The 25,047-nt window shown below is 46.2% G+C and overlaps 1 protein-coding gene and 1 long non-coding RNA gene across 4 annotated transcripts in view; one reads left to right on the top strand and one right to left on the bottom strand.

Annotated features, from left to right (window-relative positions):
* Positions 1-20,951, bottom strand: part of LOC147378945 (uncharacterized) — a 40,972-nt gene extending 20,021 nt beyond the window's left edge. Inside the window, exon 1 of the long non-coding RNA XR_015170151.1 lies at positions 20,544-20,951. This is a non-coding gene — a long non-coding RNA (uncharacterized LOC147378945). The remainder of the gene's footprint in view (positions 1-20,543) is intronic.
* Positions 20,952-20,958: 7 nt separating this feature from the next.
* TDRP (testis development related protein) overlaps positions 20,959-25,047 on the top strand; it is a 53,528-nt gene continuing 49,439 nt past the window's right edge. The window contains exons 1-2 of one of the 3 annotated variants that reach the window (XM_086416794.1): positions 20,959-21,072; positions 21,612-21,799. In XM_086416794.1, coding sequence (XP_086272920.1) covers positions 21,695-21,799 — 105 coding nt within the window. In that variant the 5' untranslated portion in view covers positions 20,959-21,072; positions 21,612-21,694. Of the gene's footprint in view, positions 21,141-21,591; positions 21,800-25,047 lie in introns of those variants that run through there. The other 2 variants (XM_086416805.1, XM_086416786.1) reach the window with 2 other exon arrangements.

A 25,047-nucleotide genomic window follows, 5' to 3' on the forward strand; every position in this document is an offset into this window, starting at 1 on the left:
CAGCCTTTAAGGGTCAGGTTCTTAATAGACACAGTCATCCCTCAGTGTCCTCAGCGGTGTGTTCCAGAATCCGCAGTGGAAGAGCACTGGATCCTACATACACAACGTGACTTCTGTCCACCCACCCCAGGACAAAGTTCACTTTACAAGCCAGGCACAGTCTGATGGATCCCCAGCATGGCTCCTCCTGGGCTGTGGGGCCATTAAGTAAAATCAGAGCCACTGGAACACAGGCTGTGACACCTCAGCCACCAATCTGATAACCAAGATGGCTACTGGTGATGGATGAACGGGACACTCTGGGCAAGGGCCAATCCACACCCTGGGTGGGACAAAGCAAGGTTTTGAGAGGGCTAACAGGCAGGAAGGCTAGAGAACCTCAAGCGGAGGTAATAGACTACAAGTGTCAGACATTTTTTGCCCTTCTCTGTACAGAATTAAAAGGAGATTTCTTTTAAAATTCTGTGCTGCCATGACAATACCTGGCTTCACCTAAACTTAACTTTTCTCAAACCCTGAGCTAACCAATGCATTTTTAAATGGAAATGTTTTTCTTAAGCTATGTTAATGAACTATGTATTTACCCTAGACTCTGTCTTTCTTCAAGCGGGTTCCACAGAAGACTCAGAACCAATAATGGCTCAGCAAACCAGTATGTTTTACTCAGAAATGTTCTCTTAAGCTATGTTAATGAGACTGTGTATTTGCTTGAAAATCTGCCTTTCTTCAAGATTCATGTCAATTGTTTTATGGCCCAGGATAACTCACCTTGTGCCAGTGCTATCTCAAAATGCAGGTTGTGGGTGAAGGGCCTGGTGCCACTCTCTGAGTGAGACACTTCCTTTCTCTAATTAGCAGATTGCTAATAGGTACATAACTTCTTGCTAAAAACTAGCAAGGGGGCATTCTTTCTGTCCCCTTTTGATGTCTGTATCAGAAGCTTTGCTCTCTCTTTTATACTTTGATAAAACTTTGTTACACAAAAGCTCTGAGAGATCAAGCCTCGTCACTGGCCCCAGATCGAATTCCTCTCCTCCTGAGGCCAAGCATCTGGGCATCTTTCATGTCTTATAGCAATAATCTTTCAGTTTCATCTCTGTGCTCAGATGCCACACAATTTAAAACTTATGAAGTGCTTACTTCTGGAATTTTCCATTTAATATTTTCAAGTTGCAGTTGACCACAGATAACTGGATGGGGGCTATAGTCTTTGTTTAATCTTTTTTTATAAGAACTCTGAGCAGTTTGTTTGCCTGCACTGGATCTTAGTTGCAGCACTCAAAAGCATTTTTTGTGGTGTGTGGGCTCTCTAGATGCCCCATAGCACATGGGATCTTCATTTCTTCATCAGGGATTGAACCCATGTCCCCCGCATTGGAAGACAGATTCTTAATCACTGGACCACCAGGGAAATCCCAGGGCTACAGTTTTTAAAGGAACAATGGCCAAAACATATACAAAGGAGGAGCCTGGCCCACAGCCTGCAGTAGCCAGGCCAGGGGGGAGTCCCTCCTCTGCAGTGACAGCCCAGGAACCAGCCTGCTGAGGTCACACGTGTAGGACGTCAGGCTCTGTTTCCTGCAACCAGTCCAGAAAGCTCAACAACCTCCTAGAACAGTTGACCAAGTGGCTGGGATTGGATCATCACTGACTGCTGCCCTGAGGACAAGCCAGGGACCTCAGTCCAGAGGGAGCCCTTCTAGCCACCTCACTGGAAACAGTGACAGACTATTTTCTTGGGCTCCAAATACACTGAGGATGGTGACTGCAGCCACAAAATGTAGCTATGAGAAACCTAGACAGTGTATTAAAAAGCAGAGATATCACTTTGCTGACAAAGGTCTGTATAGTTAAAACTATGGTTTTTCCAGTAGTCATGTATGGATGTGAGAGTTGGACTATAAAGAAAGCTGAGCACCAAAGAATTGATGCTTTTGAACTGTGGTGTTGGAGAAGACTCTTGAGAGTCCCTTGGACTGCAAGGAGATCCAACTAGTCAATCCTAAAGGAAATCAGTCCTGAATATTCATTGGAAGGACTGAGGCTAAAGCTGAAGCTCCAATACTTTGGCCACCTGATGTGAAGACCCAACTCATTGGAAAAGACCCTGATGTTGGGAAAGATGAAGGCAGGGGGAGAAGGGGGTGACAGAATGAGATGGTTAGAGGGCACCACGGACTCAATGGACATGAGTTTGACCCAACTCAGGGAGACAGTGAAGGATAGGGAGACCTGGAGTGTTGCAGTCCATGGGGTCAAAAAGAGTCAGACACGACTGACCAACTGAAGAACAATGAGTGGGAGGATTATTCCAGATATTTGGGGGAAGGGGTGGAGATTTCCAGGAACTCGGCCACCACCCACTTTCTGTCTTTGATGGCCAGCCTTGGAACTGTCAGGTTGTGCCCTGCCCACATGCCTCCTGTTTCAGAATCACTAGTGAGCTTCCACTATGTGAGCCGTGATTTCAAATGCTGCTGTCAACTTACTCTGCAGGAAAGGATGGAAGGGGTGCGGTTCTGTCACTGTGCTTGCCTTAACCTCCTGCCATGCACCACATTTCAGATGTGATGTATGTTTCTCCAGTCTTAGATCCACTCATTTTAAGCAAAGACATTCGTTCAGTTTGCAGAATGAATACCCGACTCTGTCTTCCCTAAAGCCCTTTTTATCAGCTATGAGCTATGCTATGTCATGACAGGGTAACAGGCAGGAAGGCCAGGGGTCTCCAAACGGAGGAAATAGGCTGCAAGTGTCAGACATTTTTATCTCTCTTAAGCAGCAGGAGGAAACAAACTAGCGATATTTTTTCCTTCTCTGCTGCTGCTGCTAAGTCGCTTCAGTCATGTCTGACTCTGTGCGACCCCACAGACGGCAGCCCATGAGGCTACCCCGTCCCTGGGATTCTCCAGGCAAGAACCCTGGAGTGGGTTGCCATTTCCTTCTCCAATGCATGAAAGTGAAAAGTGAAAGTGAAGTCGCTCAGTCCTGTCCAACTCTTAGCGACCCCATGGACTACAGCCCACCAGGCCCTCCGTCCATGGGATTTTCCTTCTCTATACAAATTTAAAAGGTTTCTCTTAAAATACTGTGTTGCCATAATGACACCTGGTTTCACCTGAAGTTAACTATTCTCAAACCTTGAGTTAACCAATGCATTTTTCTTATGGAAATATTTGTCTTAAGCTATGTTAATGTGCTATGCATTTACCCCAGACTCTGTCTTCAAGTCAGTTCTGCCTAATGGCTCAGAACCTACTTGACAAACCATTATGTTATAGGCAGACATTGTTCCCCTAATCTATGTAAATGAAACTATTTGTATGGTAATCTGCCCTTCTACAAGATTCAAGTCAGTCTTTTTATGGCCTGGGATGACTCGTCTGGTGCCAAGATTACCCCAAAATACATCTTATGGATGAGGGGCCTGATGCCATTCTGAGTTTTTAAGACATTCCTTTCTTTCATTAGCAAACTGCAAGTGACTATATAACATCCAGCTGAAGACTAGCAGCGGGGTACTCTTTCTGCCCCCTTCTGATGCCTATGTCAGAAACTTTCTCTATCTCCTTTATACTTTAATAAAACTTTATTACACAAAAGCTCTGAGTGATCAAGCCTGGTCTCTGGCCCCGGATTGAATTCTTCTCCTCCAGAGGCCAAGAATCCCAGCACCTTTTCATGTTTCAAGAACAACTTTTCAAAAAAAAAAAAAAAAAAGAACAACTTTTCAGTCGCTTCAATCAAACTGATCACAGGGACCACAGCCTTGTCTAACTCAATGAAACTATGAGCCATGATGTGTAGGGCCACTCAAGACAGAAAGGTCATAGTGGAGAGTTCTGACAAAAAATGGTCCACTGGAGAAGGGAATGGCAAACCACTTCAGTATTCTTGCCTTGAGAACCCCATGAACAGCAAGAAAAGGCAAAAAGATTTGACACTGAAAGAGGAACTCCCCAAGTTGGTAGGCGCCCAATATGCTACTGGAGAAGAGTGGAGAAATAACTCCAGAAAGAATGAAGACATGGAGCCAAAGTGAAAACAACAAAAAGTTGTGGATATGACTGGTGATGGAAATAAAGTTGGATGCTCTAAGAACAATATTGCATAGGAACCTGGAATGTTAGGTCCATGAATCAAGGTAAATTGGAACTGGTCAAACAGGAGATGGCAACAGTGAACATCAACATTTTAGGAATCTGAACTAAAATGGACAGGAGTGGGTGAATTTAATTCAGATGACCATTATATCTTCTACTGTGGGCAAGAATCCCTTAGAAGAAATGGAGTAGCCCCCCATAGTTGACAGAAGAGTACAAAATGCAGTTCTTGGGTACAATCTCAAAAATGACAGAATGATCTCTGTTCATCTCCAAGGCAAACCATTCAACATCACAGTAAATCAAGTCTATGCCCCAATCACTAATGCTGAAGAAGCTGAAGTTGAATGGCTCTGTGAAGAACTACAAGACCTTCTAGAACTCACACCCCCAAAAGAGGTCCTTTTCATCATAGGGGACTGGAATGCAAAAGTAGGAAGTTAAGAGATACCTGGAATAACAGGCAAGCTTGGCTTTGGAGTACAAAATGAAGCAGGGCAAAGGCTAACAGAGTTTTGCCAAGAGAACACATCAGTCATAGCAAACACCCTTGTCCAACAATACAAGAGATGACTCTACACATGGACATCACCAGATGGTCAATACAGAAATCAGATTGATTTTATTCTTTGCAGCCAAAGATGGAGAAGCTCTATATAGTCAGCAACAAGACTGGGAGCTGACTGTGGCTCAGATCATGAACTCCTTATCGCAAAATTCAGACTTAAATTGAAGAATTAGGGAAAACCACTAGACCAATCATGTATGACTTAAATTGTAAACCCCTTACAATTATACAGGAGAAGTGACATAGATTCAAGGGATTAGATCTGATAGACAGAATGCCTGAAGACCTATGGACAGAGGTTCATGACATTGTACAGGAGACAGTGATCAAGACTTTCCCCAAGGGTTGGGGGAGGGGGGGGGGGGAGAATGCAAAAAGGCAAAATGGTTGTCTGAAGAGGACTTACAAATAGCTGAGAAAAGAAGAGAAGTGAAAGGCAAAAGAGAAAAGGAAAGATATATTCATCTGAATGAAGAGTTCCAAAGAATAGCAAGGAGAGATAAGAAAGCCTTCCTCAGTGACCAATGCAAAGAAATAGAGGAAAACCAAGGGAACATTTCTTGCAAAGATGGGCTCAATAAAGGAGAGAAGCAGCGAGGACCTAACAGAAGCAGAAAATATTAAGAAGAGGTGGCAAGAATACACGGAAAAACTACAAAAAAGATCTTCATGACCCATATAACCACGATGGTGTGATCACTCACCTAGAGCCAGACATCCTGGAATACAAAGTCAAGTGGGCCTTAGGAAGCATCACTACCAACAAAGCTAGTGGAGGTGATGGAATTCCAGTTGAGCTATTTCAAATCCTAAAAGATGATGCTGTGAAAGTGCTGCACTCAGTATGCCAGCAAATTTGGAAAACTCAGCAGTGGCCACAGGACTGGAAAAGGTCAGTTTTCATTCCAATCCCAAAGAAAGGCAATGCCAAAGAATGTTCAAACTACTGCACAATTTTTACTCATCTCCCATGCTAGCAAAGCAATTCTCAAAATTCTCCAAGCCAGGCTTCAACTGCGCATGAACTGAGAACTTCCAGATGTTGAAGCTGGATTTAGAAAAGGCAGAGTAACCAGAGATCAAATTGCCAACATCGATGGATCATTGAAAAAGCAAGAGAGTTCCAGAAAAACATCTCCTTCTGCTTTATTGACTATGCCAACGCCTTTGACTGTGTGGATCACAACAAACTGTAGAAAATTCTGAAAGAGATGGGAATACCAGACCACCTTACCTGTCTACTGAGAAATCTGTATTCAGGTCAAGAAGCAACAGTTAGGAATGGAAATGGAACAATAGACTGTTTCCAAATTGGGAAAGAATACATCAAGGCTGTACATTGTCACCCTGCTTATTTAACTTATATGCAGAGTACATCATGAGAAATACTGGGCTGGATGAAGCACAAACTGGAATCAAGATTCTTGAGAGAAATATCAATAACCTCAGATATGCAGATGACACTACCCTTATGGCAGAAAGTGAAGAAGAACTTAAGAGCCTCTTGATGAAAGTGAAAGAGGAGACTGAAAAAGCTGGCTTAAAACTCAGCATTCAAAAAACAAAGATCATGGCATCCGGTCCCATCACTTCATGATAAATAGATGGGGAAACAATGGAAACAGTGACAGACTTTATTTTCTTGGGTCCTAAAATCACTGCAGATGGTGACTGCGGCCATGAATTTAGAAGACACTTGCTCCTTGGAAGAAAAGCCAGACAACATATTAAAAAACAGAGACATTAGTTCGCCAACAAAGGTGCATCTAGTCAAAGCTATGATTTTTTTCAGTGGTCATGTATGGATGTGAGAGTCGGACCATAGAGAAAGCTGAGTGCCAAAGAACTGATGCTGTTTATAATCTCGAGAATTTTTAATGTCACTGGAAACTTCTTACTATGTGACATTTAACGAAAAACGCTGGATGAAAATTTTGAAATGAGAGTATAGTTTTTTTTGTTTTTGTTTTTTTTTATTAAAGACAGAGAAGAGTAAACAGAAGAATTCTTACACCCTTAAGCAGAAATCTGGAATGAGTTTTCCCCAAATGGAGTGGATGTCATGTATGTTTGTTAGTGTTGACTTAAAAAGGTGCCAACTTGAGAGCTGTGAGTTCAGTTTTATTTAAGGCAGAATGAGGACTGCAGCCTGGGAGGCAGCACTTCAGACAGCTCTGAGAGATTGCTCCAAAGCAGGAGTGGAGGAAGGTCAATATATAAGGTTTTGGTGAAAGGGGAGTTCAATACCATTAAGCAACCATTTTACAAAAGGTTTTTTTTTTTTTTTGCTAGTCATGAGGATCTGATGTCACCATGAAGAAATTCAGTGCTTCTCTAGATATGAGGAGATGCAAGGACTAAGATCATAAAATCTGTTTCTAAAAACATCCATCTAAAGACCTGTCCCACCAGATTCCCTGGAACACAGAGTGCCTCATTCCACCCTGAACTCCCTGAGGGGTTTTTGAAGGTCAACAGCTATAGCAGCACGGTGCTCAGTCTCTGTAGAGGCAGATGGCAAATGCCTTTGTTGTTCAGTCATTGGCAATGCTCTTGGCAAGTGTCGATTTGTAATTGACAGTAGTCTCCCATCGCCTCTGACACATTACAAACAGGGTCTTATAAGGACACCAGTTATCTTCCAACCTAGAGTCAGGAGTCTGCAGCCAGTTTCCCTGGCTTAAAGTCAAGGTGTGGCAGAGTTATGCCCCTTCAGGAGGCCTGGATGGGGGTCTGTTCCCATCTTGTCCAGCTTCCAGAGGCCGCTGTTCTCCCTGGCTCATCCCGCCCCCTCCATCTTTAGCGGTGCTGCCCCTTCTCTGGGTGCACCCACATTATCCAGACTAATCTTTTCATTCTAAAGTCAGCTGTTAAATGCAATTTCATTTGCAGCCTGAATTCTCCTTTCCTAACATACCCATAGGTTCTGGGGGTCAGGGTGTGGACATTTTTGGGGGCCATATATACATATATATATATATATAATTTTTTAAATAAAGACATTTGTTTTATTTTTCTTACAATTTGGGGGGAAAAAAGTCTGCATATGAACTGCATGTGAATGTCTGCATCACAGTTCAGGGTAGGGATGTCCATTTGGGGATTTTATGAGAGTATCCAGGCAGGAGGGTTCTGCCTCATCTCTGTGGTGACGTTTTGGAGAGGATGTCGATGTCATGTCACCATGGAGCAGGATGGGGGGTCCAAGCCCCTTAGGACACCTGCTGTTGTTAAGTGGAGGGAGTCTCACTAAGTCCCAGTCCTCCAGACAGCATCTTTCTTGTTCAAACACTGAACTCGGTGACATGCACCCAGCAAACATTCAGCTTCTGCCTTGGCTGGGCCCAGGCTGTGGCACCCATCAGGAGGGTTCCCTGCTGGGGCCATGACGTAGGGCTTGGGGGTGAGCATGAACTCACTCCCCCACCTGTCTGGGCTCCAGATCGTCCACCTCATCCTTTTCAGCCTGGTCTTTGGCACTCTGGGTAATCACTGGGCTGGCCTCCAAGTGACACGCACCACTCCCGGCTCACGTGCTGGTCTCTAGACTGTGGTCCCTGGATCTCCACAAGGCATTCAGAACACGACTCCCCTACTCCCTGAAGCCCCGAGTTGGCATCTTGATCCCTCTGGGCCAAGTCACCTGAGATGCCACAGTTATAGTAGGGGCTTTCTGACCTCTTTCTTCCTGAAAACAGCACATGAACTTGCCCATGAGGATGGACCCCTTTTGTACCAGGGGGAACAGAATATTTTAATCACTAGAGACAGGGATCTGGGCAAACCCAGTAACATAAGCCTTATCCCCCACTGGGTCCCTTATGTTTCCTAATCTTCTCCCACCATTTATCTTTTGTCACAGCCCCAGGATTTATCATATTTTTGTTTAAAAAGTGTACAAGTTCTGGATCCTAACCACTTCTTTAGTCCTCATTTTTCCTATGAAGACTGCCTGTGGAACAAAATATTAAATAAAATCTGTATGCTTTTCTCAGGTTAAAAATGTCTTATGTTGGTTTAATTTACAGGCACCATCACAGAGCCTAAGAGGGTGGAAGGAAGCTTTTACTGCCTGCAAAACTTCGAAACCTAATTCCTGTCAATGGAAACTGTGATTGGCTTAGTTAGGATGGGTTATCCACTTGACAACTGAGTAAAATCGGCCTTGAGCAGGAGCCTATAGGGTAAGGAATGCCCTGTCATCAGTGATGAGGTAGATGGAGAATTCTCAGGGAAGGGGCTGACTGGGAGAGTCATGCTGGAGGCATCTGCCAGGCCCCTGCTGGAGCCCTGGAGTCAGGTTGGTTTTAAACCCCAAAGCCTGGCCAGGGTTCTTCCGTTCCCTCTGGCCAGGCTTCTTCACTGGGTGATGAAGTTACTGCAGATTGGATAATTCCTTGTTACTTTGTGTTCTTCATTATTTACCAGGTGGCCTATTATGGCTTTGTATTATCCTTGTAAGCAGGGGGAAAAAAGTGAATATTTTTAAAAGATATTGACTCTTTTAACACCAGTGTTAAGAAATATGTTGCTATTAAACAGAATGAAAAGGGACAGGCAAACTGCACAAGAAAAAGCAAATACAATTATTGAAAAGAAAGAAGGGAGGAGAAGGAAGGAAGAAGGAAAGATGGCCGCATCCTAACAGGGCGGCAGGAACTACCGGCGCCGGGAACCCGGGGTCGCCAAGGTCACCAGGGTCACCCGTCATCAGGGTCGCAGGCTTGGGCTCCCTCCTCTGGGTCTGCAGCCCTTGTAAAGACTATGTGATCGTCCTGCCCTGTTGCTTTTTTCCATTTACACCTTAAAAAATGAGCGATTCAGTAAGTGAGATGGAATCTACTGTGGGTCTGGGAAAGTCAGAGATTCTGTGCTGCCCAAGGCCACCAAAGGTCAGTGTGGTGGGCTCTCCCCTGTGTGTGTGTGTGTGTTGGGGAGTTTGTGTGGTATGTGTGTATGTGGTGTGTGTGGTGCCAGTAGAATGTATACGTGGTACAAGTGTGGCACCTGTGCTGAGAGGGGGTGTAGGTGGGCACGGACCAATGCCACCCCTGCAGTCACTGCCGAGGCAGCAATGTCGGCAGGGCCCTGGCCCAAGTACCCTCTGCCACCCGAGGACCTCCCACCCATGAGCCAGGCTTAGCAGCCTGTTGAGGAGCCCCCGGGTGGACACTGCAGACCGAGCTGGTGCCAAAGTTAGTGTGGAAGCCAGGGAGCAGCCCCCTCATCTCCACACTCCTGGGAGGAGGGGCCGCCCCCAGGGAGGTGGCGAGGCCTCTTGGAGGCCGGGGGCAAGGAGGACCCGAGGGGAGGGGGGTTTGCCCGGGCTGGGCTCCGGCTGGGATACGGCCCCAGGGAGCCCCCAGCCACCTGCCCGCCCTAGCCCTTTGCTCCGCGTGCCCGCTTGCCCTAGGCTGCCCGGGGAGATGAGACCTGCCCCTCTGCTGCCTCCCGGGGCAGATAACCCGGCGGAGAGAAGAGGCTCTGCCCAGAGCCTCAAAGCCTGCAGCACCCTGTAGAGCCTGTGCTGACAGCTGACGGTCCCCAACACTCACAGGTTTATGACTTTCGTTTCCACATTTCTTCAGCATGTAAAATAACTTTAGATACAGTGCAACCTCTTATCACGATTATAATTTTTCAAAGAAATATACAAACTATGATACATAACAGAGATAAGCTAGGAGGATTTACTGAAAAGCACAGGGAATTACACTCAGTGTCTTGTAATAACCTACAGCAGACTATAATCTGCAAAACACCAAATCAATATGCTGTACACGTGAAACTAAAACAATTTTGTAAGTCAGCTGTAGTTCAATAAAAAATAAAATCAAAGGGAAATAAATATTATATTTGTTAATTAAGATGTTGGGAATGAGGTACAGCAGATACAAAAAGGCTTTAAAAATAAAGATACTAGGGGCGGCAGGATACTGGACGGTAAGGGTACTCCTTTTTCCTCTCAGGGTTTTATTGTATTATTTACACTTTTATTTCTTTGGCGAAAACAGGGTTAATTAAAAGGCCCAGGCCCTTAGTCTGGTAGGAACTGCTAACAGCCAGCAGGAGACAGCAGAGCAGGCTCCTGCTGGGAGGGGAGGGCAGGTTGTGGGGGGTTGTTCCTGGGAGGGGGACTGGGGACTGCGGGAGGATTTGGAATTTTCTGTGCTTTCATGGTTCCGGAGTGTGAGGGTTTATGGTTCCAGAGTGTGAGGGGAACCGAGACTGAAGCTTGCTCCCTGGGCAGCTGAGTTATTTGGACAGTTGCTAAAGATGGTGAGCTTTACACCAGCAGGGTTCTGCCTGGGGGGGCCAGCCCAAGATGGAGCAGGGCAGATTCACGATGGAAATCCACTTACAGAAAACAAGAGGTGTTGGGGGTCTTGCTGGAGACAGCCAGGGGGTCAGATTCCCTGGGTGGTCTGCAGTAGTTCCACTGAGCTGACCAGGGGGTGTCTTGCTGAGACTGGGTGACCAATGCTGACCATCAGACACTGAGGCTCGAGCCAGGAGGGGCCGAGTTTGGGCTGAGTTTGTGGGGAGCAGGGCTGTGTGCCTCACAGAGGGCTTCGTGTGGAAGGGGTCCAGGAGACAGGACTCAGGTCACAGAAGCAAGTGCTTCACACGAGTTTACGCAGAGATTTGGTCTGGAAGCAGGGCTTTAATAGTGCAAGAGGAAGGTTAGATCAGGAATGCTGACCTGGAACACCTAGGCTCACAGAGGGCAAGGCCCTCTTGCCGAGCTTCACAGCGAGTACATGTTGTGTCTTTATGCTGAAGACGCGCCTGCCGTCCTTCCTCATCCATGAAACCTTCCCATTATTGACACCAAAATGACCTCCCAGAGTCACAGCATTTGTAAGTCAAAGAGCAGAACTATTTATACCCCCTAAGGAACTTTTTAATTTGAAAAATATAGAAAAGACAAGGCTGTATATTGTCATCATACTTATTTAACTTAAATGCAGAGCACATCATGCAAAGTGCCAGGCTGGAATCAAGATTGCTGGGAAAAATAACAACCTCACATAAGCAGACGATTCCACTTTAATGGTAGAAAGGAAAGAGAAACTAAAGAGCCTATTTATGAGGGTGAAAGAAGAGAGTGAAAAGCTGGCTTAAAATTCAACATTCGAAAAATCATGGCATCCAATCCCATCAATTCATGGCAAATAGATGGGAAAAAATGCAAACAGTGACAGATTTTATTTTCTTGGGCTCCAAAATCACTGCAGACGGTGACTGCAGCCATGAAATTAAAAAATACTTGCTCCTTGGAAGAAACTCTATGACAAACCTAGACAGCATATTACAAAGCAGACAAAGGTCCATATAGTGAAAGCTTGTTTTTCCAGTTGTCAGTGTGGGAGCTGAACCATAAAGAAAGCAGAATGCCAAAAGAATTGATGGTTTTGAATTGTGGTGCTAGAGAAGACTCTTGAGAGTCCTTTGGACTGCAAGGAGATCAAGCCAGTCAATCCTAAAGGAAATCAACGCTGAATATTCTGGAAGGACTGAGGCTGAAGCTGAAGCTCCAATACTTTGGCCACCTGATGCAACGAGATGACTTATTGGAAAAGACCCTGATGCTGTGAGAGATTGAAGGCAAAAGGAGAAGGGGGCAGCAAAGGATGAGATGGTTGGATGGTATCACCAACTCAATGGACATGAATCTGAGCAAACTCTGGGAGATAAGTGAAGGACTGAGAATCCTGGTGTGCTGCAGTCCATAGGGTCACAGAGAGTTGGACATTACTGAGCAACTGAGCAACGAAAGCACAAAAATAGAAAACAAATTTCCCAAAAATACACATGTGATTGTTAGTAACATTTATGCTGTACATTACATTTAATGATAGAAATGTGAGCGTTTACACTTTCACTATCATTATGCATAAATTTGGATATAGTCACTGAAGTTACCGTAGGATTTTAACATGAAAAATAAGATAAATTAGAACAAATCAATTGTTTGTTGTAAATTTCATATCTGTTGCAATGTGATAACTGTTTATATTTTATAGAGTAGGAAATTTCTTAAAAATTGAAAACAGCAAATACTTTTTGATCACCTTGTATATATACTTGTCCTTGTGTTAGTCTCTCAGTGGTGTCCAGCTCTTTGTGATCACATGGACTGTAGCCCACCAGGCTCTTCTGTTCATGGGATTCTCCAGGCAAGAATACTGGAGTGGGTTCTCATGCCCTCCTCCAGGGGATCTTCCCCACCCACAAATGGAACCCAGGTCTCCTGAATTGCAGGCAGATTCTTTACCATCTGAGCCACCAGGAAAGTCCAATATAGACTAGATACATAATACACATAATGCATAATTTGCTATCTAAATATGTCAAAATTCATATATAATATATATATAGTTATATATATATATATCCAACCAAGCCCCTCATGAATATGCATATATATATACCTATATACATACATATATATGTAGTTATACATATATATATAGGTATATATATATACATATATATATAGCTACAGAAGTCAAAGTGGAATTTTGTTACTGATTCTCAAGCTTAATTCCCACAGGTAGCCAGTACTGAAGTTTGGTGCAAATCCTTTGAGGCTCTGTTTCTTTTTTTTAAGTAGAGCTAAAATTGTAATCCAGGTCAATGTGCTCCAAATTCTGTTTTTTTTTTTTTCCAATTAACTAGGACAATGTATATAAAGTACTAGTGAATACCTGGTGTTCAGTAGCCCTCAGTAAGCTGTAGTTGTGGTTCACGTCTGTCGACACAGCTGAATGGAATTAGTGAGCAGTTTGTGAATTCTTGGTGCAAGTTTTGTTCTCAGCACCACACAGGATGTACTTGAGAGGATGAGAAGGGTACAGAATGTCATTTTAATAATACCTACAGGTAAGGAGAACTTCCCAGGTAGCTCAGTCATAAAGAATCAGACTGCAGTGCAGGAAATGCAGGATCGATCCCTGGGTTGGGAAGATCCCCTGGAGAAGGAAATGGCACCCCACTCCAGTATTCTTGCCTGGGAAATCCCATGAATTTCCCAGAGGAGCCTGGTAGGCTAGAGGCCATGGGGTTGCAAAGAGTTGGACATGACTGAGTAACTAATGAACAAACAACAGTTCCTCTTCAAGGGACAGATATAATGATACATCTTTGAGCTCTATGGGAACTAAAGCCCTCACTAGGAGGAAGCTGAAAAATGGGGTTGACCCTCCAGAAGGCAGACAACTAAAGTGTGGATTCTGTTGACTTTTCCCCAGTTCTATGCTGATTCTCTCCTACTCAAGCCCCTCATGAATATGCGTATACCTTAGCTTAAAGCTTAAGACCTCCCCAGTTGTGCTGTTCAGGAAACACTGCTTTTGGAAAGATCCCTGGCATTCTCCTTATTTGCTACCAGTAAAAGCTGTTGTTCAGTCACGAAGTCATGTCCCTTTGCAACCCCATGGTCTGTGGCCCACCAGGCTTCCCTACCCATAGCAAGAATACTGGAGTAGGTTGCCATGTCCTTCTCCAAGGGATCTTCCCCACCCAGGGATCGAACCCGGTTCTCCTGCATTGCAGGCAGATTGAGTCAGTGATACCATCGAACCATCTCATCCTCTGTTGCTCCCTTCTCCTCCTGTCCTCAATCTTTCCCAATATCAGGGTCTTTTCCAATGAGTTGGCTCTTCGCATCAGGTGCCCAAAGCATTGGAGCTTCAGCATCAGTCCTTCCAATGAATATTCAGGGTTGTTTCTTTTATGATTGATCTCCTTGTTGTCCAAGGGACTCTCAAGAGTCTTCTCCAGCACCTCAGTTTGAAAACATCAATTCTTTAGCACTCAGCTTTCTTTATGGTCTAACTCTCACATTCATACATGACAACTGGAAAAGCCATTTGTTATTGTTGTTCAGTCCCTCAGTCGTGTCTGACTCTTTGCAATGCCATGGACTGCAGCACACCAGCCTTTCCTGTCCTTCACCATCTCCTGGCGCTTGCTCAAATTCATGTCCATTGAGTCCATGATGCCATTCAACCATCTCATCCTCTGTTGCCCCCTTCTCCTTCCTTCAATCTTTCCCAGCATCAGGGTCTTTTCCAGTGAGTTGGCTCTTCACATCAGGTGGCCAAAGTATTGGACTTTCAGCTTCAGCATCAGTCCTTCCAATGAATACTCAGGGTTGATTTCCTTTAGGATTGACTGGTTTGATCTCCTTGCTGTCCAAGGGACTCTCAAGAGTCTTCTCCAGCACCACAGTTCAAAAGCATCAATTCTTTGATGCTCAGCCTTCTTTATGGTCCAACTCTCACATCCATACATGACTACTGGAAAAGCCATAGCTTTGACTGGATCTTTGTCAGCAAAGTCATGCCTCTGCTTTTTAATTTGCTGTCTAGGTTTGTTATAGCCTTTCTTGCAAGGAGCAAGCATCTTTTAATTTCATGGCCATAGTCACCATCCACAGCAATTTTGGAGCCCAAGAAAATACAATCTATCACTGTTTCCACTTTTTCCCCATCTATTTGCCATGAGTTAATGGGACTGGATGCCATGATCTTCATTTTCTGAATGTTGAGTTTTAAGCCAACTTTTTCACTCTCCTCTTTCACCTTCATCAAGAGGCTCTTTAGTTTCCTCTTCACTTTCTGCCATTAAACTGGTATAATCTGCGTATGTGAGGCTGTTGATACTTCTCCTGCTGATCTTGATTTCAGCCTGTGAGTCATCCAGTCCCATATTTCACATGATGTCCTCGGCATATAAGTTAAATAAGCAGGGTGACAATCTACAGCTTTGTCGTACTCCTTTCCCAACTTTGAACCAGTCCGTTGTTTCATGTCTGGTTCTAATTGCTGCAGACCCTTCCCTTTCCCAATCTTTGGCTTGGTGCTGTCTGCTGGCTGACACCCACCAAAAGGTGAACCCAGTTTTCCAGTAACAGAACCACCAGCACGTGGTGGCTCAAATGCCATTGGACACCCCTGGCTTCATGGCCCCCATAACTGGAAAAATGGGACTTCACATTGGGCTGCCTCATCACCCAGATGGGCCTCTGCACCATCCCCTCCTGGGGTGAGGACCTGCTGTGAGTTCACTGGGGCTCTGGTTGCTAAGAGGTTCTTTTCGTGCCCAGACAGTGCTCTCCTTTAACACTAAGTTTGCCAGAGTAAAAGCCGACTAAGGTGAGCCTTCAAACAGGGATGGCACACTCGATCTTTATTAACAGAGCTCCCCCTCCAATCCAGTGAATTTTCAGGACTCCATTAGCCAATACAGGCAATTCAGGCTAAAATTAGTAGCTTTCTTCAAGGAGGGCTCAGTAAATGAAAGGTTAGCCATGTCTTTCTAGATCCAAAAGTGGATTCCTACGTGTAGGCATTGTGTTTTTGTGACAGTGCATTGTGAAAAGCGCATTTGTATGGCACTTTCACCATATCAAGACTTAATTTTATAAAACTCATACGTGAATGAATGAATGAGTAGGGTCAGACTCCTAGAACGCCCTGGAAGTGTTCAGAGTCCCAGGCTGCCTGCTGCTCAGCCACCTGGCCCTCCTGCTGACTTTAGCCTCAAGAGCAGGCCTTCCCTGCAGAGCTCTCCTAGAAGTTAATGCAAGACACTGTATAACTGATCTGAAATTGAGCTGTTTTATTTAGTTAGCCTGGCCTTCTTATCCCAGATTGGCCTGCATCTGCAGGAGGTTACAGATTAATTTATAAAGAAAAATCTCAAAAATGAAAAATGCAGATACACCAGAACAAGGAGGCCAGTGGTCGGGCATAGGCCCCGTGCTCTACTGGCAAGAGTAAAGGCATCCGTGTTTATTTGTTGCAAGTGTTCTGAGTTGGTTTTCCATATTTTGTTTATGGTAACTTTGAAGGGGCTGTGTTTGGATCCTGGCTTTGTTTTGTAGCCTCTAGTTTTTTTTTTTACTTTTATCACTGTTTGTGTTTGCAGTGTGTTTATTCTGACAGTGCCCTGTGGGCCCTGGAGTACAAATTCATTGTGTGTCGGTCACACATCATAGAATCAGCACCGTGTTTATGTTCAGTGTTTCCATCCTGAAATCTTTCCAGTCCAGAAGACGAAGGTTAATTGACCTGGTTTGAAAAGATGTGCCAGTCAGTTCAATTCAGTTCAGTTGCTCAGTCATGTCCGATTCTTTGAGACCCCATGGACAGCATGCCAGGCTGCCCTGTCCATCACCACCTCCTGGAGCTTACACAAACTCATGTCCATTGAGTCAGTGGTGCCATCCAACCATCTCATCCTCTGTCGTCCCCTTGTCCTCCTGCCTTCAATCTTTCCCAGCATGAGGGTCTTTTCAAATGAGTCAGTTCTTCACATCAGGTGGCCAAAGTACTGGACTTTCAGCTTCAGCATCAGTCCTTCCAATGAATATGCAGGACTGATTTCCAGTGAGATCCAGAAACGGTTGGATCTCTTTGCTGTCCAAGGGACTCTCAAGAGTCTTCTCCAACACCACAGTTCAAAAGCATCAATTCTTCAGCGCTCAGCTTTCTTTATAGTCCAACTCTCACATCCATATATGACTACTGGAAAAATCAAAGCTTTGACTAGACGGACCTTTGTTGGCAAAGTAATGTCTCTGCTTTTTAATAAGCTGTCTAGGTTGGTCATAACTTTTCATCCAAGGAGTAAGCATCTTTTAATTTCATGGCTGCAGTCACCATCTGCAGTGATTTTGGAGCTCAAAAAAAATAAAGTCTGTCACTGTTTCCACTGTTGCCCCATCTATTTGTCATGAAATGATGGGACCGTATGCCATGATCTTCATTTTCTGAATGTTGAGTTTTAAGCCAACATTTTCACTCTCCTCCTTCACTTTCATCAAGAGGCTCTTTAGTTCTTTGCTTTCCGCTATAAGGGTGGTGTCATTTGCATATCTGAGGTTACTGATATTTCTCCCGGCAATCTTGATTCCAGTTTGTTCTTCATCCAGCCAGCTTTTCTCATGATGTACTCTGCATATAAGTTAAATAAGCAGTGTGACGATGTACAGCCTTGATGTACTACTTTCCCAATTTGGAACTGACTGTTGCTTCCTGAGATTTCTCAGGGGGCAGGTCAGGTGGTCTGGTATTCCCATCTTTTAAAGAATTTTCCACAGTTTGTTGTGATCCACACAGTCAAAGGCTTCCGCATAGTCAATAAAGCAGAAGGCGATGTTTTTCTGGAACTCTCTTGTGTTTTCAATGATCCAACAGATGTTGGCAATTTGATCTCTGGTTTCTCTGCCTTTTCTAAATCCAGCTTCAACATCTGGAAGTTTTCGGTTCATGCACTGTTGAAGCCTGGCTTGGAGAATTTTGAGAATTGCTTTGCTAGCGTGGGAGATGAGTAAAATTGTACAGTAATTTGAACATTCTTTGGCATTGCCTTTCTTAGGGATTGGAATGAAAACTGACCTTTTCCAGTCCTGTGGCCACTGCTGAGTTTTCCAAATTTGCTGACTGACATATTGAGTGCAGCACTTTCACAGCATCATCTTTTAGGATTTGAAATAGCTCAACTGGAATTCCATCACCTCCACTAGCTTTGCTCGTAGTGATGCTTCCCAAGGCCCACTTGACTTTGCATTCCAGGATGTCTGGCTCTAAGTGAGTGATCACACCATCAAGGTGTGAAGTCTGGGTCATGAAGATCTTTTTTGTGTAGTTCTGTGTATTCTTGCCACCTCTTCTTATATCTTCTGCTTCTGTTAGGTTCATACCATTTCTGTCCTTTATTGTGCCCATCTTTGCATGAAATGTTCCCTTGGTATCTCTAATTTTGCAGAGATCTCCAGACTTTCCCATTCTATGTTTTCCTCTATTTCTTTGCACTGGTCACTGAGGAAAGTTTTCTTATCTCTCCTGGCTATTCTTTGGAACTCTGCCTTCAAATGGGTATATCTTTTCTTTCCTCCTTTGCTTTCACTTCTCTTCTTTTCTCAGCTATTTGTAAGGTCTCCTCAGACAACCATTTTGCCTTTTTGCATTTCTTTTTCTTGGGGATGGTCTTGATCCTTTGAAAAATGTATATATCTATACAGTTTTAACATTCTTATATAGTCCCATGAAGAAAGAGTTCTTTAATTTCTAGTGGGTACAGTATTTTTCAGTAGGTATTCTCTGGTTCTACATCAGTTTCGGGTATTTGTGCCTTGTGGATCCAGAGATATTTGGGGCCCTGGTATGTGTGCCTGTGTATTTATCTCATGATCCTCCTGACTCAGTGAGAAGGGAGAATGGGGTCTCCTGGGCTTCTTGCCACAGGCTTGGGTTCCAGGTAGCTGGCTGATAAGTAAATTTTCCCCTTCCATGCTGTGGCTCAGATGGTAAAGAATCTGTCTGCAACGCAAGACACCCATGTTCGATCCCTGGGTCAGAAAGATCCCCTGGAAAAGGGAATGGCAACCTGCTCCAGTATTCCTACCTGGAGAATTCCAAGGACAGAAGATCCTGGAGAGTTACAGTCCATTGGATTGCAAAGTGTTGAACACCACTGAGCGACTAACACTTTCACTTCACATGCCCTAACCACTAACCCTGCAAGGACTCCCATGCCCCTCACCACTGGGTCTGTTCTTGGGGCTTCTGCAGGCCTCTCCCAAAGACAAACTCAGAGCCTCTCTTCATTTTAAAACTTTTCCTGGCCGTCACATCTGGAAAATCCCAAAAGGTACAGATGATGGTGTTTTTTTTTTTTTCCTCAGAGTAGTAAAATTAAAAAACTTAAGAAAATTTTATAGAAGCCAATGATTCTGGATTTCTCAACTAATACACATTTGTTGTGAAAATACAAGCAATACTGAAGCATATCACTTAAGTAAAAAGTTTCTCTGCAGGTGTTAATTTGCTGGGCAGAGGGCTCATGAGTTTAAATTGTAATAGATACTAACAGAGGGTACATCCTTGCAAGTGTTCACCATCTTGATGGGGGAGAAAAGGGCCTCACGTTCATGAGTGGAAAAGGGTTCTTATGTTCATTTGCATTTCCCTGATTACAGTGGAGCCCAAAACTTTGTTTTTGGGCTCCAAAATCACTGTAGAAGGTGACTGCAGCCATGAAATTAAAAGACGCTTACTCCTTGGAAGAAAAGCTATGACCAACCTAGACAGCTTATTAAAAAGCAGAGACATTACTTTGCCAACAAAGGTTGGTCTAGTCAAAGCTTTGGTTTTTCCAGTAGTCATGTATGGATGTGAGAGTTGGACTATAAAGAAAGCTGAGTGCAGAAGAATTGATGCTTTTGAACTGTGGTGTTGGAGAAGACTCTTGAGAGTCCCTTGGACAGCAAGGAGATCCAGCCAGTCCATTCTACAGGAAATCAGTCCTGAATATTGATTGGAAGGACTGATGCTGAAGCTGAAAGTCCAATACTTTGGCCAACTGATGCGAAGAACTGACTCATTAGAAAAGACCCTGATGCTGAGAAAGACTGAAGGCGGGAGAAGGGAACGACAAAGAATGAGATGGTTGGATGGCATCACCGATTCAATGGACATGAGTTTGGGTAAACTCCTGGAATTGGTGATGGACAGGGAGGCCTGGCCTCCCTGCAGTCCACGGGGTCGCAAAGAGTCGGACACAACTGAGCAAGTGAACTGAACTGATTACACTGGAGTCGAATATCTTTTCTATTTCATTATATGGCTCCTTTATGAGGCAGAAAGTAAAAGTTATCCTGTATTGTACTTGGGGTTTGGGTAAGAGGCCAGAGAGCCGGGTGGGCCAGGCCTCCTCTGCCACAAGTTGGGGTTCGCTCGCCATGACTGTGACTGTAAAACGCAATACTGAGAAAAAGTAACAAATCTCGGTTGTCATAATTGACTGTCACAAAGTCCCCTCGACTGCCCGTGAACTACACCACGTATGGGTCATCTTACTTGCTGGTCAACGTCAGGTTCCCGGAAAGCGAGCGTCCGGCGCGCAACACGGCGGCTTCCAAGGTGGTGTAGCCAGCGAGCTGCCCGCTTTCCCCGCGGGCCTTCCGCTCCGAACGCAGACACATTCCCGTCCCTCTCCCCGCACCCGCCTGGGCCGAGCCCACCGTCTGCGGCCCATCCCGGGGCTCGGCCGCACCCTCTCCTCGGTGGCAGGTCCGCATGCCCAGTGCCTCCACCCTCTGTGGTGCCGGCCAACATTCGCGCTGTTACCCACCGGAGCCCCAGGCTGGACGCCTGCGCACCCCCGGGAACACCAGGCACCGAGGCGGGCCGACCCAGCGGGAACCCGAGCAGCCACCGCCTCCAGCCCCACCCACCGCGCCCCGAGCCGCGGACACTGGGGTGTGCGCATGCGCACCATGCCCGCTCCGCGTCCGGTAGCTGTCGCCATGGTGACCGGAGCCCCGGCCGCCCCGCCCCCCGCGCCGCCGCCCGGCGGGCCTGGCCGCGACCCAGAGTGGGGTGAAGGGTAAGGGGTGAAAGGGTCAGCTCGGGATGGGGGTGCGCTTGGGGTGAGGAAGTATCACGGGGTGAGGGGTAAGCAGATTGGCCAGGTTGCGGGGACCTTGGGTCAAGGGGTGAGCGGAGAGGGTCCGAGATGAGTGGGGGCTAGGTGACGGGAGCTTGGGTGAGGGGCGAGGGGTGAGAGGGTCGGTTTGGGTGCGCGGTCTGCAGAAAGAACCTCGTGGGATTATGTTAGGGGGTGGGGACCTCTCAGAGGAGGAGGCGCCTCTGTGGGGTGGGGGGGTCTGTCGGGGGCAGGGCCTGGCCGGGGGTGGGGCGGTGGTGACCTGAGAGGGGCGGCGAGCAGGGGAAGTGAAGGCCCGGGGGGTGTGGCCCGGGTCTGGAGGTGGGCCCGGGCCCGGACGGACGCCGGGTCTGGTTGGGTGAGGGAACCGAGCCCTGTCCGGGAGGGGGCGGGGTGGGCTGGGGAGGGCCCGGTCCGGGGGTGGGCCCGCCCCACAGCCCAGCCCCGCCCGGCCCCACTGGCCGCGTCCGGTCCTCCAGGAGCTGCAGCCCGGGCGTCCGTGCTGCGGGCCGGCCGAGGAGGGGCACGCACGGACACCGGCGCCCGCCCGCCCGCCTGCAGCATGTGGAAGCTGGGCCGAAGCCGGGTGCTCCTGGACGAGCCCCCCGAGGAGGAGGACGGCCTGCGGGGGGGGGCGCCGCCCGCCACCGCCCCCGCCGCCGCTCAGGTGAGGGGGCGCCAGGGGGGGCGGGGCGCGGGGCGGGTAGGGTGATGCGGGTAGGCATGAGCGGGGCTGAGGCCTGGCCGCGCAGTGGGGGAGGCGCACAGGTGGGGCGCACAGGTGAGGCCCGCGCCGCGCGGCCCTTTAATTTCCCGAGGCTGGTCCGGGCCCGGCCGCTGTGCCCTGTGGTGACCGCTCCCCCCCGCCACGTTACGAATGACTGAACCCAGCGCCCCGCCACCCCTCGCGCGGGTTTGGGATGGCGGGCGCAGTTCCCGGAGGTGGGAACCTCGGGCCGTGGCCTTCCAGCGGCGCGGGGGGAACTGTCTGCCGAGTGGACGCGGCCCTGGCCCCGGCCCGGGCCCATCAGTCCAGCGCCGAGTCCGGGGCCGCGCGCCGGGCTGGGCTGGACTCACCGGCGAGGCCTGGACTGGAGGAGGGCACCGGCCCGCCGGCGAGGTCAGGAGCTTCTGGGGACTGCAGCGCGCGCGCCGAGTGCGATAAATACCTCTTCAGATAACAAACAGACCTTCACCTCTGTTTAAACCCTGGGTTGGAGGAAGAAGGCAGATGGCCTTTATTTAGACAGACACTGCCGTTACAAGTTCGGAGATATGCCTGGAATGTTTAGAATTTTTTAATTAAAAAGGACCCCAGGTGGATCCTGTGCGCGTTACATACGCTCCCCTCCACCCCACCCCCAACGCGGTGTTCCTTTTCCTATGCAGTGAAATTAGGTCAGAAATTCAGCTTTTTTAACAATGACGGTGGTAATACGACAACTTCTTGTTTGTTAAATGTTTGGAAACCCTCTCCTGTTGCTGTTGGCGTAGGACGGAAGTTAATGGTGATCTGTGCCTCTCTTCTCGGCACTTGGAAATAGTTCACGAGGTTGTTTCTTTCCCAGTTGGTTCTAAATAACTTCCCTTGGAACTGAAGTTGCTTCATTTGGATATTTTTTTAGTAGGAGTTAAATACCCTTGGATAAGCATTTAAATATGATCCCTGTCTGTAGGGTCTTTCAGAAACCACTTCTTGGTTTTAGTGCTCACCCTACTATTTACTTTTTAAATCTCAAAATTTTATGGTTATTTTAAACAACAGCTTTCTTAAATATAATGTTGAGAATTTAAGTGCAGTTTAAATGTGGTTACAGACTTATTTAATTCTGTAAATAACTATTATTGGTCAAAGATAAGCAGTATTGTCTCTGAATGAACTTAAAGTTTTATAATCTAATTTATAATCTATTCTTCTATGTTCCGCTTCTGTTTCTCCTAATGAATCCCAAAACAGGTTTTTTTCCCCTTTTAAGTTAAATTCAGTTCAGTTCAGTTGCTCAGTCGTGTCCCACCCTTTGCGAACCCATGAACTGCAGCACGCTAGACCTCCCTGTCCATCACCAACTCCCGGAGTTCACTCAAACTCATGGCCATTGAGTTGCTGACCTCATCCAACCACCTCATCCTCTGTCGTCCCCTTCTCCTGCCCTCAATCTTTCCCAGCATCAGGGTCTTTTCAAATGAGTCAGCTCTCGGCATCAGTGGCCAACTGTTGGAGTTTCAGCTTCAACATCAGTTCCTCCAATGAACACCCAGGACTAATCTTTAGGATGGACTGGTTGGATCTCCTTGCAGTCCAAGGAACTCTCAAGAGTTTTCAACACCACAGTTCAAAAGCATTAATTCTTCGGCGCTCAGCCTTCTTCACAGTCCAACTCTCACATCCATACATGACCACAGGAAAAACCATAGCCTTGACTAGATGAACCTTTGTTGGCAAAGTAATGTCTCTGCTTTTTATTATGCTATCTAGGTTGGTCATAACTTTCCTTCCAAGGAGCAATCGTCTTTTAATTTCATGGCTGCAGTCACCATCCGCAGTGATTTTGGAGCCCAGAAAAATAAAGTCTGACACTGTTTCCACTGTTTCCCCATCCATTTGCCATAAAGTGATGGGACCAGAATCCATGATCTTAGTTTTCTGAATGTTGAGCCAACTTTTTCACTGTCCTCTTTCACTTTCATCAAGAGGCTCTTTAGTTCTTCTTCACTTTCTGCCATAAGGGTAGTGTCATCTGCATATCTGAGGTTATTGATATTTCTCCCAGCAGTCTGGATTCCAGCTTGTGCTTCCTCCAGCCCAGCATTTCTCATGATGTATTCTGCATATAAGTTAAAAAAGCAGGGTGACAATATACAGCCCTGACGTACTCCTTTTCCTATTTGGAACCAGTCTGTTGTTCCATGTCCAGTTCTAACTGTTGCTTCCTGACCTGCATACAGATTTCTCAAGAGGCAGGTCAGGTGGTCTGGTATTCCCATCTCTTTGGGAATTTTCCACAGTTTATTGTGATCCACACAGTCAAAGGCTTTGGCATAGTCAATAAAGCAGAAAAGGATGTTTTTCTGGAGTTCTCTTGCTTTTTCAATGATCCAGCGGTTGTTGGTGATTTGATCTCTGGTTCCTCTGCCTTTTTCTAAAACCAGCTTGAACATCTGGAAGTTCACAGTTCTCATATTGCTGAAGCCTGGCTTGGAGAATTTTGAGCATTACTTAACTAGCATGTGAGATGAGTGCAATTGTGCATTAGTTTGAGCATTCTTTGGCATGACCTTTCTTTGGGATTGGAATGAAAACTGACCTTTTCCAGTCCTGTGGCCACTGCTGAGCTTTCCAAATTTGCTGGCATATTGAGTGCAGCACTTTCACAGCATCATCTTTTAGAATTTGAAATAGCTCAGCTGGAATTCCATTGCCTCCACTAGCTTTGTTCATAGTGATACTTCTGAAGTCAGGCCCACCTGACTTCACATTCCAGGATGTCCAGCTCTAGGTGAGTGTGAGTGATAACACCTTCGTGATTATCTGGGTCGTGAAGATCTTTTTTGTATAGTTCTTCTGTGTATTCTTGGCCACCGCTTCTTAATATCTTCTGCTTCTATTAGGTCCATACCATTTCTGTCCTTTAACAGAGAAAAGTTGGAAGGATAGGAGATTAAGCACCCACATATATACTACCTAGACATAACGATTGTTATTTAATCGCTCAATCCTTTCCAACTCTTTGCCACCCCACAGACTCCAGGCTCCTCTGTCCATGGGATTTTCCAGAAATTTTATTAGAGTGGGATACCGTTTCTTTCTCCAGGGCGTCTTCCTGATCCAGGGATCAAACCTGTGTCTCTTCAAGTTTATAGAATTACAGTCTATACCATTTTTTTTTTTTTTTTTTAGGTACACAACAACACTCA

Source organism: Bos grunniens, chromosome 1, assembly GCF_055505025.1.
Source record: "Bos grunniens cultivar Pamir isolate PY7600 chromosome 1, Bosgru_T2T1.0, whole genome shotgun sequence".
Classification (NCBI taxonomy): Eukaryota; Metazoa; Chordata; class Mammalia; order Artiodactyla; family Bovidae; genus Bos; species Bos grunniens.